The sequence below is a fragment of the Mya arenaria genome, chromosome 5 (assembly GCF_026914265.1).
Source record: "Mya arenaria isolate MELC-2E11 chromosome 5, ASM2691426v1".
Lineage (NCBI taxonomy): Eukaryota > Metazoa > Mollusca > Bivalvia > Myida > Myidae > Mya > Mya arenaria.
Genome location: NC_069126.1, coordinates 72,828,772 through 72,844,468, shown reverse-complemented (window position 1 = coordinate 72,844,468; position 15,697 = coordinate 72,828,772). Strand labels below are relative to the sequence as shown.

Below are 15,697 nucleotides of genomic sequence, written 5' to 3'. Positions count from 1 at the left end.
TTAGCACTCTAAGTGCCTTAATAATGTTGTTTCTGTATGGGCAATCTAAGCGAGATAACATACACAAGTCACCTAACTTGCTCACCATTTTTAACTACCCTTGGTTATATTGTATACATGTGTATCCTGTCACTTGCACACTTGTACCTGTCCAATAACAGGGTGCAGTGTAAAATTAAGTTTATTTGGATAGTTGACACCGTGCTGCTTATATACATGTACAGTCCGTCGGTCATGTGGATGCGAAAATGGACTTCTTTTTGTTTCTGAAATGTCAAAAGCACAATTAATGCTTGAGAATCTTATCAATAATCCGCCAAAAACCGACCTGATTATGATTTACACATATTCACTTTAACTATATGCTTAGTGAGTATTTATTTATGTCAAGCCGTACTTAAATGCTATTATCATTATTAGTTCAGTTTATACACAGTTCTAATACTTTATGTTAGGTAAAGCTGTTCAGATAAAAAATTAAGTGCGTGACTCCGACTCACTGCCGACGAAACTCTTGGCTCATAAGCCGAAGGTTGGCGAAACGCTACTGCCACGGAAATTATGGCAGTGTCACTCAAAAAGTTGGAAGTGCCAAACAAAACGACGGAAGTACAAAAATAAATGAGTGGCAGTCAAGTGACCGCTACAAATAATGAAAGCACTGATAGTGCTGAACGGCTTGAGCGATGATTCCTTTTATTGAATACTCGCTCGATAAGACCACGCACTTACCGACGCACTCATACACCCATAATAAGCTAACTTTTTCACTGCTTCTGATCAGTGCAGAAGGGAGAAAATCGAATGAATTAATTTTGTATTGGATATCTGATTTTCCTCCCCTTACCTTATTTTAGAATTATTATTCAGTATAATTAAAATTATCTGCCAGGGGTTTTCCAGTTAATAGGAGTTTACCTTTCTGTATTTACTGTTAATATACGCAAACTATTACGCACACTTACTTTTGACTAAACATGGACTTACTTTTTAAATCTGGAACATTCTAGTATGATTTTCAACTCCACATGGACTCAATTGAAATTTTGTGGTCTATAACAAAAGTCTTGAGATAAAGCTCAACCCTTAAAATACGTCTTTGAAAAAGTACGCTTATTCCTTTATTCACGTTTATATCAATATGAGTGATAATAATTATTTCTCATGAAATTTAAAAAGTTTGAATCTGAGTCTCAAACTCAGACTAAATACGTTAGTGAATACGTACACAATTGCTCGTGCTTGAATAATTGTAAAGCCATACCCCTTTTAACTTTGAAATAACAGACGAGTGGCGGTTTTCACTACATGGCTTGATTGTTATTTGAAATCAATGCAATATCAGATTTGTCATTAATGATCTTTTACCTTTTTCCATTGTTTTCAAAAGGTATTCAAATTTGTGGAAGCTCAGCTTATTAATTAGGATGTTGACATATCGATAGATGGAAATGTTTATTATATCAAACTATCTATAATCGTAAGAAGCAACGAAACAATAACGTGTTTGTACGTATCTATTTATTTTCGTTCTTGTTTTGTTTCCAAATATAGATATTTCCTTTACAAACTCCTATGTACAGTTTTCTTTGTTCATCGTTCGATGGATGTGTTCAGATGTTCAGCCTTGATAGTAAGAAGTTTTAACGGATATCTAATAAAAGGTTTACAACCTCTAAATTTGTCAACCCTTTATAAATGATTATAGAAAATCAAATCAAGAAACAAAAAAATGCAATACAATCTTATCAATCAAATGTCCCTTTTCAGACAATGTTTGATAAGGCCTTAAAAAGAATGACTTTTATAAACAGGATTTTAAAAACACTTCAAATCAGCCTTCACCTGTCTCCGAAATAGCACCGAAACAAAAAGGAGTATTAGGAGAAGGAATAGCATGATTAACTACGTACATCAATATTGCCTTTCTTGAGTATGTCGACAGTTCATTTTGTCAATCTAATTGAATGCTATGTTATAGCTCCGTTCGACTACGTTTCCCCGAGGTATTGAAAGAGATAGGGATATTGTTCGGTTAGCACACTCGCTTCTTACCTAAGCGACTCGGGTTCGATTCCCGGCCTGGGTGCATGTAAGTTTGGTTTGTGGTCGACAGAGCCGGACAAGTTTGTTTCCTCTGGGTACTCCGGTTTCTCACACAAGACAAGACCACACTCTAAAGTAAAATCGTGCCAAGGATAGTGATTAATATAATGCTGTTTTATTATCTTTATATATTAAATAAGATTTAAGTAAACAAAAAGAACGAGATTATGTGGACTTTTAAGAAGGAAATATCTATTTTGTATCACCAATCAATTTTCACGATATTATTTTACTAAAGTTATAAGCTAAACATAAGACATTAATATTTTTATTTTGAATAGCTCTTTGTTACACCACAATAGCTAAAATGTATTTTTAAAAACTTATCTTGCAATAAGCATTTACTTTCTTTAAGCATAATGAATTGACCTATGGACAACGTGAGACAACTCGTCTCTACATATTCACATATTCCTTTTCCCAAACCATTATCTTTAAATTTAATTTTATCATTATCACTTTCATTTGTAGAAAGGTGAAAAACAACACCGACCAAAACACATATGCCTTTATACCGCGTATCCTAAATATTTTTTACAAAGTCACCAACAACCAGACACCTACTGGTGTGAACAAGATGAGGAGGCAGAAGCTTTTGAAGTAAGCAGTAGCCGTACCAGTGTCTAAAGACTATTGCGTTTATAATATTTTTGGTCATAACACAGTGATGATCGGATAAAACGGAGGCTTCATTGTGCTTACAAAGTGCATGTTAGCGCGTTTGACAATTTCAAGGGCAATATCCACTTCGATTTTTCTATTTTTTGAAAGGAACCCAGCTCTCATAGATTTCTAACTTCCGTTCAAGTTTGATTTAGATACTATCAACACCGAAGATTTAATTGTGTTTATAATATAGTGGGTCATAACCCAGTCATGCAAGCAATTGTTTACGGATGCACGGTCGACTGTCACAAAAGACGCATGGGCTTTTCTGGAAATTGGTAAGAAGAGATAAAAATGGAACAAATGGCATTTACATTAGAAATACCAGAGACAGTGTCATGGTTCAAACACATGCATTTCTACTTAGTAAGATATATCTTTACACAAAATTAGAATACAATGCCCAAATAACCTTTGTACTGCACTCCACCTCAATCAAACCTTTCTGTAAATGCCAAGCTGTCACCGTTGGTGGCGAATGCCCCAAAATGCCACATAGTTCAATATATTATGCAATTACTAATATGCCTACAATCAGAAACAGCGTACAAGCATATGTCGGCCCCATAATGGTTGTCGTTAAGGGTCTTGTACATAACACGTCGTCCTTATTTCCCCGTTTCCCGAACACATGTGCTATACAGCGTGCGTTATACGTTATACGTTTATGCAGCAGTCCATATTGACTAAACGCAAAGAAAGGCCTTGACTTTTGAGGTAGGGATGTTGGTTTTGCAGACGACACGTCGTCTTTATGTACCGAACTCATGTGCTATTTCATTATAAAATATCTCCGTGCACCATGATACAGCCCGGACACGATCAACTATACTCTAAATGTTGTGCATATATGCAGAACTTCTTTATGATTAGTGTTACGTTGCATTTCATTTAGGGTCATACGTCTTTAACGCGACACATCGCCATTTTGTTCCAAGCACATGTGTCATTTTAAATCCCTCCGTGCATTTTACAGCCTTGACGCGACTTAATACTGTATAATCAATTGTTCAGCATTCCGTAAGGTTTACTTGTAAGTTTGATCTGATCTTTAAAGGTGGAAACGTAGGTCTTGCGAGAGACACGTCGTCGTTATATCCATGAGAAGGTTACAGACTGTACCCGACCAGCTGTACAGCGTTTATGCAGCAGTCCATATTGACTAAACTCAAAGAAAGGCCTTGACTTTTGAGGTAGGGATGTGGGTTTTGCAGCCGACACGTCGTATTTATGTACCGAACTCATGTGCTAATTCATTTTAAAATATCCCTGTGCAAGACAAAGGTACGGCCCGGACACGACAAACTATACTGTTTATTCAGATAAGTATCATAAACATCAATAATTCAAATATAGACTTGTCACCTTGTTGATACTTCATTAAAATACATATTTAATAAAGTGTTAGGATAGTGGGTTTTACAGTGTAATTAAAATTTATTCAAGAAAAATGACTAATGCTTGGGCACCTTATTTTGTTCGTCACCTGTTATTATGATGTTGATGTTTATTGTACGGATGGCCAGATGTCAATATATTTAAAGGGGAAAAAGAAAAAAAAAGAAAACTAGTTTGAGATGTATTATTCATATCGTGGTTGCATGTTTAACATGTACATTTTGATCAGAGAATTAAAGCCATAACTTGTTTTAAGTTTTTGATATAAGAACAAATAAAAACTTATTTGAACTGCGATATCATATAAAATGTGAAATGTTACTGAATAGTGTTTTAACTTTAATATAAGTTAAATTTGATTCATGAACTGTTTAATATATTATTTAGACTAATGATAGTTCCCAAGACGAATTATATTATTATTTTTATTATACCTTTATTTGAGTCTCGTCCATAAACATACTAAAAATTCCATGCAATATATAAAACATATGGCCATTCTATACAGAATTACAAGGAACTATTTGACATATTTACAGAACATATTATCACAAAATAAAGTATTTATTGTTATAAAATATGTCACTGATGCTGACTGATAAAAACAACTGTACTTACAGATTAAACATAAATATGCCACACAAACAATTTTCGTCCATCAATGAAAATAAGATTTGCTGTTACAGCTTATAGAAAAAGTGAAACACCCGACTTATTACTGACAAAAGCTCCCAGAAACACTAAAATAGGTAGGTGAACTTGGAATAATAGACCAGTTTATAGAAGGTTCACCTAATAATAAGGAACCAATATCATTTGTGTGACGTTTTAAAATATAGCCATCACAAAGTACAATAAACAAACATCTACACACTCAAAAGTATATACATGACCGCAATGACTGTTTACACAGATACAACTGTTTGAGTTTAAAATCACAGGTTTTGGCAGCAAGTCGTAGCAATGCAGAATGACAGGGTATAAATTTCAACTTTTCAGTATTACTCATAGTTAGAAATAAGTTATCAGTTTCAACGGCCTTAGCAAACAATGACACACAGTAATCATCATATTCTTTACAATCAACGATAACATGAGACTCATTTTCTACAGTATCACAAAAAGGGCATTTTCTAGCTTTAACAGGTAAGTTTTTATATCTGTCAGTTTCAATTCGTAGAAGGGCTTCACTAAATCTAAATTTACTCAGTGTCGACCTATGAATGTCTTCGTATAAATGACATAGAAACACCCTTTCCCGCCTTTCAATTATCGCTATAAAGTGACAAAAACTGCACAAACCAGTTTTGAAATGGCTACGTTGAGAAAAGTTTCCCCCCCAATACGATAAAACGGGGAGAACGGCATCAATAAACATTGATAAAAGCTATTGACCAAACATGAAATGCTTTTCATTGGCTAATAACTAACTGTAAATGGAAAAATCATCGGCCTCTTTATACAAATAAAGAAATGAAAACGTGAAAACAATAAACTTGAATAAAAGATTTAGAGTGTTTTCGTACACATCATGCAATAATGGTTCCGATAATATAGAACATATATGTATACTAAGCAGTAAGTAAGCCTTACACTCCATTACAAAACAAGCGGATCAAAAGCATTGCATATCATAGTTGAAGTCTAAAAACGTCGTACAAAAATCCATTATAAGTTATGGTCATACTTGGTGCTGATGTATTATATGCTTTGGTCATCTTAACATTTGCCACATCATTATTTTAGTGCAATTAGTATTTTTCGTCTGTATATGGTCGGAAAATCTTGTCCCTGGTATAGTCTCCACTGTGGCCATACCAAGTCATTCATCTCTTGCCATACATTGATGAAGCTATGAGATCTTCCTGCCTGCCTAAACATCTCCTCCACCTCTATTCCAGGTAAGCAGTAAGCCCACCACATGTTCCACATCTCCACCCACAGCTTCTCGAGCTTGACCCTCCATAGCCCCTGCTTTATCAGTTCAGCTGAATGCATCTGCAAGGCTAAACGCACTTTAGGGCATCTCATTATCACAAGGGGACCTTCTTGTATCAGCATGTCTAGCTTAGCAATCAGGTGATGACGTTGTGTCAGGTTAATTCTGCCTCTAAGGAGGTTCCTGTCCGGGATCATGTAATAGGGAAGGAAGTTATCTCTGATTGATTGTTGTAGCACTTTTACGCAGGAAATGATATTAACAACCAGATTATGAATCGAAAACGATTCACGGGAAGTAGATTCAACATACCAGAATACAACATTCTTCATAATGAAGGATGACATATCCTTACAAACAGGCTTAAGCACATGTTTGTTAATATATTTAAGTAAAATGTATAATTTATACTGAGATTCCATGAAACTTTCCGTGAGTTTTAGTTCACCTATGAAGCACACTCTCCATTCCATGTGTTTATTTTCACTGCTCTTACAACCAACAGGAACTAAGAATGCTGGTAGCTGTGGTATTTCCTGTATCAGCTCCGGCGAAGGCCAGTTGTGGTACCTGGGTCTGTTTATCCACTCGGAGAGCAGTTGTTTTTGACTGGTGCAAGGTAATGCAAAGACATAGTCCCAACTTTGATAATCGTTACATTCTGTCAACGCAGGGCCTGATACGGTGTTGAGGTTAAAAGACTTACGAAGAAGGTATGTGTATTTATGGCTAGAGACATACGCTCTTCCATTGCTGTGTACAACCAATGCAGCTGTTATATTGGAATCTTCTTCTTTAGCCTTGCGTATAAGTTCCAGTCTGTAATACCCAGGGTTGCAGTACTTATTATCCATGATGAACTCGGTGAGAGTGTCAGGCAATGAGCTGGTTCCATCTTCTTGCAGTCTACATACGACTGTTTCGTGGATAAACATCACGTCTCTATCACTCTCAAAGGGGCAACAATAGCCCTCTTGCTTACTGCCAATAGTGATCCCTAAGTAGTCCGTCCGGTGTCTGTTAAGTAGCCTATCCAACCGTTCAGTCGCTTCACACCGATATCTCACCATGGACTCACTGTAACCCAGCTGGTCTAACACCTCCGACACACGCACGGACATTGAGTATAGTTCATCTAGCAACTCTGAAACAGCATAAAACTTTAGCTTAAAGTGAACAAGATAATGCCAGTTCATTTAATGTAGATGTAATAAGCCGACAAAACACATTTTATTCTGAACTGTAGGGAAATACTCAATGAGGTTTTCCTGTTCACCACACACTCGGACAGACGCCGACGAGACATTATGTGGCAGTGCTGAATATTAAACCATGAGATGAATACGATTATACTTAAGGTATCATAAATATATAGTAGACATAATGAAATCGTAGATGCTTATTGACGTCTTTCTTTACTGTAACGGTTATACAACTTAATGCGCTGTTCATTTACCCTTTTATTAATAACATAACTTGAGGCCTGTAATGTCATGTATGGATATTGTTTCGACAACAACAGCATTTTATTTTGTATATACTTCATACCATCTGCACCTGTACCGAAGTGACCGTTGACAACGAATTCCATCAAGTGGTGTTTTGGGGGAAGCGAATCTGCATGAAAAAGCTTATTTGTAAACAAGTGCACAAATAAATGATAATGTATTTAATAGCAGAAAGCGCAAAAATATTGAATGATTGGTGAATGCCAAAAGATTTACTATGGTCTGCTATAGTCTCATAAGGTAGAAATACCGTATTTCTTTCAAATTAAACTTGGTATCCTTCATAAGAACTATTGTTTTTGACATTTATTCATACTTTTTGGAATATTAAAGCAACATTATTAAATGTGGTAAATCCCCTAGGGAGTAAGAGTGCATATTTAAGTAAATAAGAAATATCAAATAAAATTCAAATTCATTCTACGATGATAGTTATTTACAATTATACAGAACTCATTACATAGGACATCCAGTACAACTCGAAACTACAGGGAGCGAAAAGGAAATCACTCAATCTTTGAAATTTACTTTTGTAATATTAATATGAAAAAACCTACAGAAACAAGCCCTGTAGCAAAAAGTTTAAACATAAACCCTGTTTAATGACACAGGGTAAACGCCAAAGACACAGAACACAAAAAAAAAAACAATCACAAAACAGAAACATGGAACAACAGCACAAAACTCCACAAAAAACACAGTACATATATACTATTTAGGAAAGGTGTGTTTATCTAGGATTGTTAGGTAATAACTTAATAGTCTTATCTTAATCAGGTACAAAAGGTTTAAAAATGTTTCGGTGACACACTTCAAAGAATCATTGTACGTGAAAATTTTCTGTAGATATATTCAGTCTAATAACAAAACAGAAAGAAAGTATGTGTCGAAGTGAAAAGTTATATTCAATACAAACTTATTGATTTTAGCAATGGTGTTTACTATAAAAACGTACTTATTTTGATTCAGGTAAGAGAAAGAACACCAGAAGTATAGCATATACTATAAATATTACAACTAAAGACTTTCAGATTTGTTGAACTATACCCTTAAAGTTGCCGACTCGCTTATTTTTTATAGCAAGACAACATATTTGCTCAAAAAAGGTTTTGAAAACGACAATTTTCATTTTCGCGTAATCAGCTCAGTTAGAGCGTGATTGGTTGATAAACATTATCACGTGATTTTATCAATGTATGCTTATTTATGATAGTCCTCGTGGTATTTAGGTAAAAATGTCTTGACTTAATAGGCGTGGGTTCGCACCCCACTAAAACCCCTTTTTATTCTTTAAAATCTGCAAATCGAGTGTTAAATAATGATAAAATAAGTGTATTCAGATGCATTACCGGGAAATTGTTAAAACCAAAAACATCTGAGTTTAAAATACGCAATTCTAATTTAGGTGTTATAAAATCACGTGTTATATATATATATATATATATATATATAACACGTGATATATATATGTAATTTAATTTGCAGCACGGTCAAACCGACTGTCTTTGATGTGTTGTCCCTTTGGCGACAAATCGCCAATACATTAAGGTTGAATAACTCTACAAAATATGAAGCAAAACGTCCGTGCTAGAGTTTAGATTGTCTAGAAACATAGAATATTGATTTATCCCTACGATTGTGTTATGCATATTGGCAATAATGATAAGTCCTTTGTGTTTGCTTGTTGCGCACTCAGATAAGGACCAAACTGCGTTCCAGCTAATTTAACACTTAACAACGAGTCGTTTGGCTGCAATACTCATAAATTAGAGCTTGCACAATAATTTCGAACATAGGATATTACTCCACCTGAATTTCTAGTACCGCTTTGAAGCGTTTCTTTTAATGTTGGAATCTGCTTTTTAATCATTGCTACTTAAGTTTCAGTTAAACATAATATATCAGTTTTATCGAATATCGACCGTAGACTACTGTATTTAAGTATGTTTTAAACTATAACGTTTTTATGATGACATTTTCTTAAGGCCAATGATTATTTTTATATGTTTTCGTTTCCGATAAGCATTGTGACACTTCCAAACGGAACACCAGGTTTATTTTTTGCGCTCTAGACAATTACAATCGTACTGTTTACATCATCTGGTTAATGTACACCGCTAGTAAAGCTTAAATTTGCGAATATGTCTGGATATGCTTATCTTCCAGTCATGAGGGGCGCAATCAGAGTAAGCTTCTTGATCACCGGGTATTGTGTTTTAAACACAACCGACGCTGACTGACGGCTGTAGTACTAGTGCGTCTTCAACGGATACATGTGTCAAATTACGCCGTTGGGATATTTTCTCTAGTACGTATATACGGTATGCTTGTTGTTAAACACATCAATTATCGATTTTTATAGCCGACGAGTTCGGCTGAGTATTTTCATTGCACTTTGTTCGAATGGTAAGATTTTTAGTCCTTGCATGTTGGCAATCGTCATTTTTTTAATATTTCAAATGGCAGGTGTTGTCTCGATCAACAATATTCCGTGGGCCTGCGATGTTTATCGCGAGACACATGACTGCGTCCACTTTAGGTTGATAACCAATGTGTGCTCTACAAGGGTGCTGTATCCGTTTAATATGTTTCACATCAAATACGCTCTGGTCCAGGTTCATGTGATAGATAAAGTCACGCACTAAATCATTCCTCGTGCAGGAATTTAGATACCTGGGAAACCTTCGACACAGGGATTTTTACAAAGTCTCTCCTCCAGAGATAAACTTGCAATCTGTCAAATTCCTTTATAAGGGGCAAACATGGGCATGTGCATTAACAAGCATACAAAGTAAAACTGTTTTACAAATAATATACGGATATTGTTACCCATTCATAGTCTTCATTATTCATTCAGTTTATTAAATTTAAATTTTGGGAACAGGTAAAACTCCTAAATAAGATCACTTATAACTTTTATGTATAGGGCATGTAATCAATCTGTATTGAGTTTTACAAACTCTCCGTTCTATTCAGTGTATCATTGAAAATGCATTTAAATTAGCAAGTATTTTATTACAAAGGTAAGTCTAAAATCTGACATAAATAGAATTGAAAGAAGGTTACTTATGCTAAGTAAATAATCTTTCTTCTCACCTTTATTTTTAAGTTCTTCTACAGGTGAATAGACATCTATTTTCTTTCACCTGCCATATAAAAAGATTTGGACAGCTTTATTCGCATGTACCTGTTTCAGACTTTATATTGTTTTCTTAAGATATATTTTAGAAATGTATCTTTTGTTAACAATGAACTTATGTGCCTACGTAAGATAACACGCATAACCCACTTAATGTTATATGAATGTGTCTATGCATATAATTTATCACATAGCGTCTTTATACACTATACATGCGAAAAGAGTATTCACTGCTTTTGTCGTTTTGATACATTTTTTCTTATTATGAATACGCTTTGAAACAAGTAACATTTGAGTTTAATCGTACCTTAAGCATCATAGCACTGTCTGAAGAATAAATTAATGTATCTTCCAATTTCAGAAAATCCAAATTAGCTCTCGCTAAATTTGAAATTGAAAACCAGACTATTTTAAGGTTTGCTGATTTAAAAACTGGGGTTTATGCAATAAGTGCCGTGATCGAAACCTGCATACTCGTTTCAAATTTCTTAATTTTTTATGCTAATAACTTATCTTAAACAACACAACACAAAAATCAAGACAAATATGTCCATGAGTGTTCTGATTTAAAATAGAAAATGTATTAGACAAGTATAAAGTAATAAATTACATTACGAATGCATTCGTACTACCTTTTGACTGGTTTAAGATGCACTCTTACTCCCAAATAAGATTTACCACAATTAATAATATTGACTTAATTTTCCAAAAAAGATGAATAAATGTCGAAAACAATTGTTCTTTTGAATGATACCGAGTTAATTTGAAAGAAATTGGCATACAACACGGTATTTCAACCTTATAAAACTACAGCAGACCACTGTTAATCTTTTAGCATTCACCAATCATTTATTGTTTTTGCGCTTTCTGCTATTAAATACACGGTTACAACCTTGTTGAGTGAGTGGTAAATATCAAATATTTCCATAAATGCATAATTTAGTAATTAGTTAAAAGTTTATCACTCAAAATTTGTAAGTGTTATATATGTGTATGTATTGATTTAGAATAAGAGTGTCCCTTTAACGCAATTTTCATGAGTCATTGATTACAGTTATATTGCAATCAAACAGAACTGACAATATTCTTTTTTCTTTATCAAATCCAACTTGAACCATGATTAAGACAACAACATGTACGAGTTATAGTAGAAATATTAATTATACACACATTGGAGTGATAAAAACAAACCGAAAATATTAAAATGAAAATGTAAATAGTTCCACGTGTAGCATGATACATGTAGACATTGAATGTACATTAGACGGTGAATCAAGCTTAGAGGTGTAATTTTATACTAAACACAATTATTGTAGTGCAGTTAGGTTTTAGTTCCGTTCTTTTTTCTCTGGTTCGTGAATTTGCAAAACATACAGTGTGTGTTTATATTCGATATTCGATTCCGGTATTATGCCAACGACTAAATGCCACCAAAGTCCGAAACGATCGTTATTAACAATACTGGTTGTTTTATCTGAAAATTTGAAAGTAAATGTGGCAATAAATAACAGTGCTTAAAAAGTTGATACTTTGTAATACCCATAACATATTTGGCCCGAGTCAAAACTTGTATCATCTCGACAATTCAACCTCTTGACCTCTTATCAAGCCAGATAAATTGCATTTAATTAGATCTGTAAATATTTTATATAGTATTTAGCCTAATTATTAAAACATGAAATTTATTCATTTGAAAACTACTTGACGTTGTACGAGTTGTAAATCTCTTCAACTGGCGATCCTTTTCAAGGTTTCACTGTAAGCCTGACGTCATGAACAAAAATTGTTTTAATTGATAAGATTTTGTTAAAGTGACACAATTTATCAAAATAAGTTAATTCATTTTGATTAAAAATAGATTTTATCAATTTCGCGAGATTGAAGTGTATTGTTGTTTGTCACGTTGCTAAGCAATCGGAATACTCGGTCGTTACCGTTAATGCTATGACGGACTGGTTCAGGATATTTTACGGTAGTTTAAGGTACAATTTTTACCGATATTAATCCGGTCAATGAATCGTGAATCACAGTTTTATGGTAAACTTTGAGATTTGCGGATCGAAATAAAAATGCCCGCCCAACCCGCCCAGTACTTAAATGTTTTACATATTAATATTTATGCGAAAAGCTAAAGAAACAAGCTCAGTAGCAAAAAGGTTAAACATAAACCCGGTTTAATGGTGGTGGGTAAACGCCAAAGATATAGAACACAAAATCACAAACAAGAAACATAGAAGACCAGCACAAAACTCCACAAACAGCATAGTGCATACATACTATATATAAAAAACTAAGTATGTTTATCAAGGATTGTTAGGTACCTCCTTAGAACGGTCAGTAACATGTAAGTTTACCTGGGGTTTAAACCAGTTTAAGTGCACAAAACCTCATTCTTATCCCAACAATCCTAATTAAAGATAGAACGCAAAAGGAAAATCTTATCAAAGTATGCATTAACTTGAGGAAACTTAACAATAAAACAAATAATAAAAAACTTATTAGTTAAACCCCATGTACTTCTATGATTGGAGACCTATCTGCAGACGGAGGAATACAATTCAGAGCACCTAATGCAAAAACTTTTCAATGGTACGATGCAGTCATTGTTTGAAACTATAAACATCACACACAGTCTGCCGTATAAAATAAAAGGTTTAAAACTGTGTGATCATAGAGTTCACAACTGGGAAGAAATAAAGAAAACATTATCAAAAATAAAAGCGATATGTATAAGCTAATTATTCCTTCCAAATGATTTGAAAATGTAAAATATTTGAAGAAAATGAAATCACATGCCAAAACACTCCGAGTCAGCCAAAACCACCTAGCCAAAAAAGGTTTTACAGATAACATGAATTAGCAAAATCATTATAAAATCAAAGGACTGAAAGCTGAGTTATGCAAGGATGCTATATTCAACCCTATATTTTGTTTCAGGAATTCATCTTCAAATCTAGAAAGCAAGTGCTCTTCAAAATATTGCCTTTATATTCACGGTTTAAATAAAATCCAAGTAATTCACTGAGTCTATCTGCCAATCTACCTGCTGGAAACATTTTAATTTTACAAATTTTCTTTAAAACATCACAATAAAAATCGAGATTAGAAGTACTATTAGCAATCAGTGATTTAAGACTACTTTTGTACTTTGATATGAGATTATAATGAACATTAACAAATTTAGAGAAAGTGTTCCTTAATTCATAATATCTGAAACCCTGTTTTAGAAGTTTTTCCGTCATAAGTTTACTACGAGAGCTGATTTTTTTTACATCTGTACATAATATAGCAAATCTTATCAACTGTGCAATAAAAACACTATATGATTGTGAACTAGGAACATCTCCATCTAAAGTAGGGTATTTAATTATTTTAAAATTATAATCATCACGTTTATCATAAAGATTGATACTCAATTTATCTTCTCTTACTTCGAGTTGCAGATCTAAACAAGATGCTTTTAAAACGGATGTATTAGATTTATTAAGTTGCAATTGTGAACGGTTTATCGATTGAATATAATACCCTCTTTGGTAGCTACATGTTATATATTGTATTTGAGTAATTTAGTTTGCTAAACTTTGGTTAAATATATATTTCCCGCATTGCTGTTTTGGTATTTTGGCCCCGCAGGGCGTGTGACCGCGGTGGTTTTGTCATAGCGCCAAATTTAGCGGAGATTGGGCCTTATATAGAGTCTCTGGGGTGCGGGGGCATTTGGCCGGGGTTTAACCATCAGTTCGTCCCCGCAGGGATCATAACAGACCAAAGACCAATACAAGTCAGAAGTTTCATTAGAAAATAACATTATTATCAAAGCCGCACCAGAAATGATTGACAAACAACATGAAAGAAATTCATTTAGGAATGGATCAAACAGTATCAATGGGCTTATATGACCAAATTTACTTCAGTTTGGATACAATTTTCCATTATATAATCTTGAAGTGCTAACAAATTTTAGCATGACGGCAAGTTGGCATACACCAAGTACAGCTCGGCCGGGTGGTCTGGCTGGTTCATCATCATTTCCTCCCGGGTCTGTTTAAATTAATAAGAAAGGAAAATTAATTTAATGCACAACACCTACCCAAACATACAATCATTGACACCCTTATAGCCTATACAACATACTCAATTTACACATCTCTGGCATACCAGTTTAAATTGATGGGATTCAATATTTATTTGAGAGCTGGCTGAATTTTCAAACAGTTAAAAAATATATCAATATGTTTGAAACAGTGAAAAATTGTTTTTATTGTTTATAAATGTCTATAAATCACCACAAAGCATATATAATAAAAATGTTTTGAGTTTTGGTATGCCTATGCTTTAATACTATATTAGAACTGGCATTGTAAATGTCTTGTTAATTTTACATGAACAATATCGCTTTTTAAGTAATTCATATAGACTGTGTTTTAAGAACAAATTGAGAAGAAAATATTTCTCGACCATATTCTATCTCAAGTCGAAACAGCTATTAGGAAGAGTAAATTGCACACATACAAGCATGTTAAAAAACTTCTGAAAAACATCGCAAAAACTGCCACTGTTTTTGTGCTGAACTAACGACCCCGCATTTTCTGATTATATGCAGGAGAAAAAAAGGTATTATTAACATTGCTTGTCCATTTAAATAATTAATTACTTAAATGTCATTTTTTACTTCGTAGGAAAGAATTTGTCTAAAACTGTCTTGCATGCTTATACATGCCTTCATCTGAATAATTTTGAAAAGAGGTTAACTTAAAGAAATTCTGTGCGAAAATATGTGCCAGTTTAAGCGAGACATGTCAATACATTTCATCTCGCCTAAAGGTATCCTTCTGAAAACCTTGGTAAAATAAAATCACCAGTAAGACACTGTAGCTCTAGTGTTATCATGTAATTCTGCCAATAAGAAACACTGCCTTTTATGCTGAAGCCTCATCCGGG

General features: G+C 34.0%; 1 protein-coding gene across 1 annotated transcript; it reads right to left on the bottom strand.

Moving 5' to 3' along the window:
• Positions 1-5,907: 5,907 nt before the first annotated feature.
• On the bottom strand, positions 5,908-10,726 carry LOC128235938 (uncharacterized). The gene is made up of 3 exons (XM_052950725.1): positions 10,714-10,726; positions 7,658-7,726; positions 5,908-7,253 (listed from the first exon to the last, which is right to left on the bottom strand). Exons 2-3 carry the CDS (start codon positions 7,698-7,700, stop codon positions 5,908-5,910), a joined length of 1,389 nt encoding a protein of 462 aa, XP_052806685.1. The 5' UTR covers positions 7,701-7,726; positions 10,714-10,726.
• Between the last annotated feature and the right edge of the window lie 4,971 nt (positions 10,727-15,697).

Coding starts and splice junctions, on each gene's coding strand:
- LOC128235938 (XM_052950725.1), bottom strand. CDS start 7,700: ATGGAATTCGTTGTCAACGGTCACTTCGGTACAGGTGCAGATG. Junction 7,254..7,657: donor CTTCGGTACAGGTGCAGATG/GTATGAAGTATA, acceptor ATGCTGTTTCAG/AGTTGCTAGATGAACTATAC.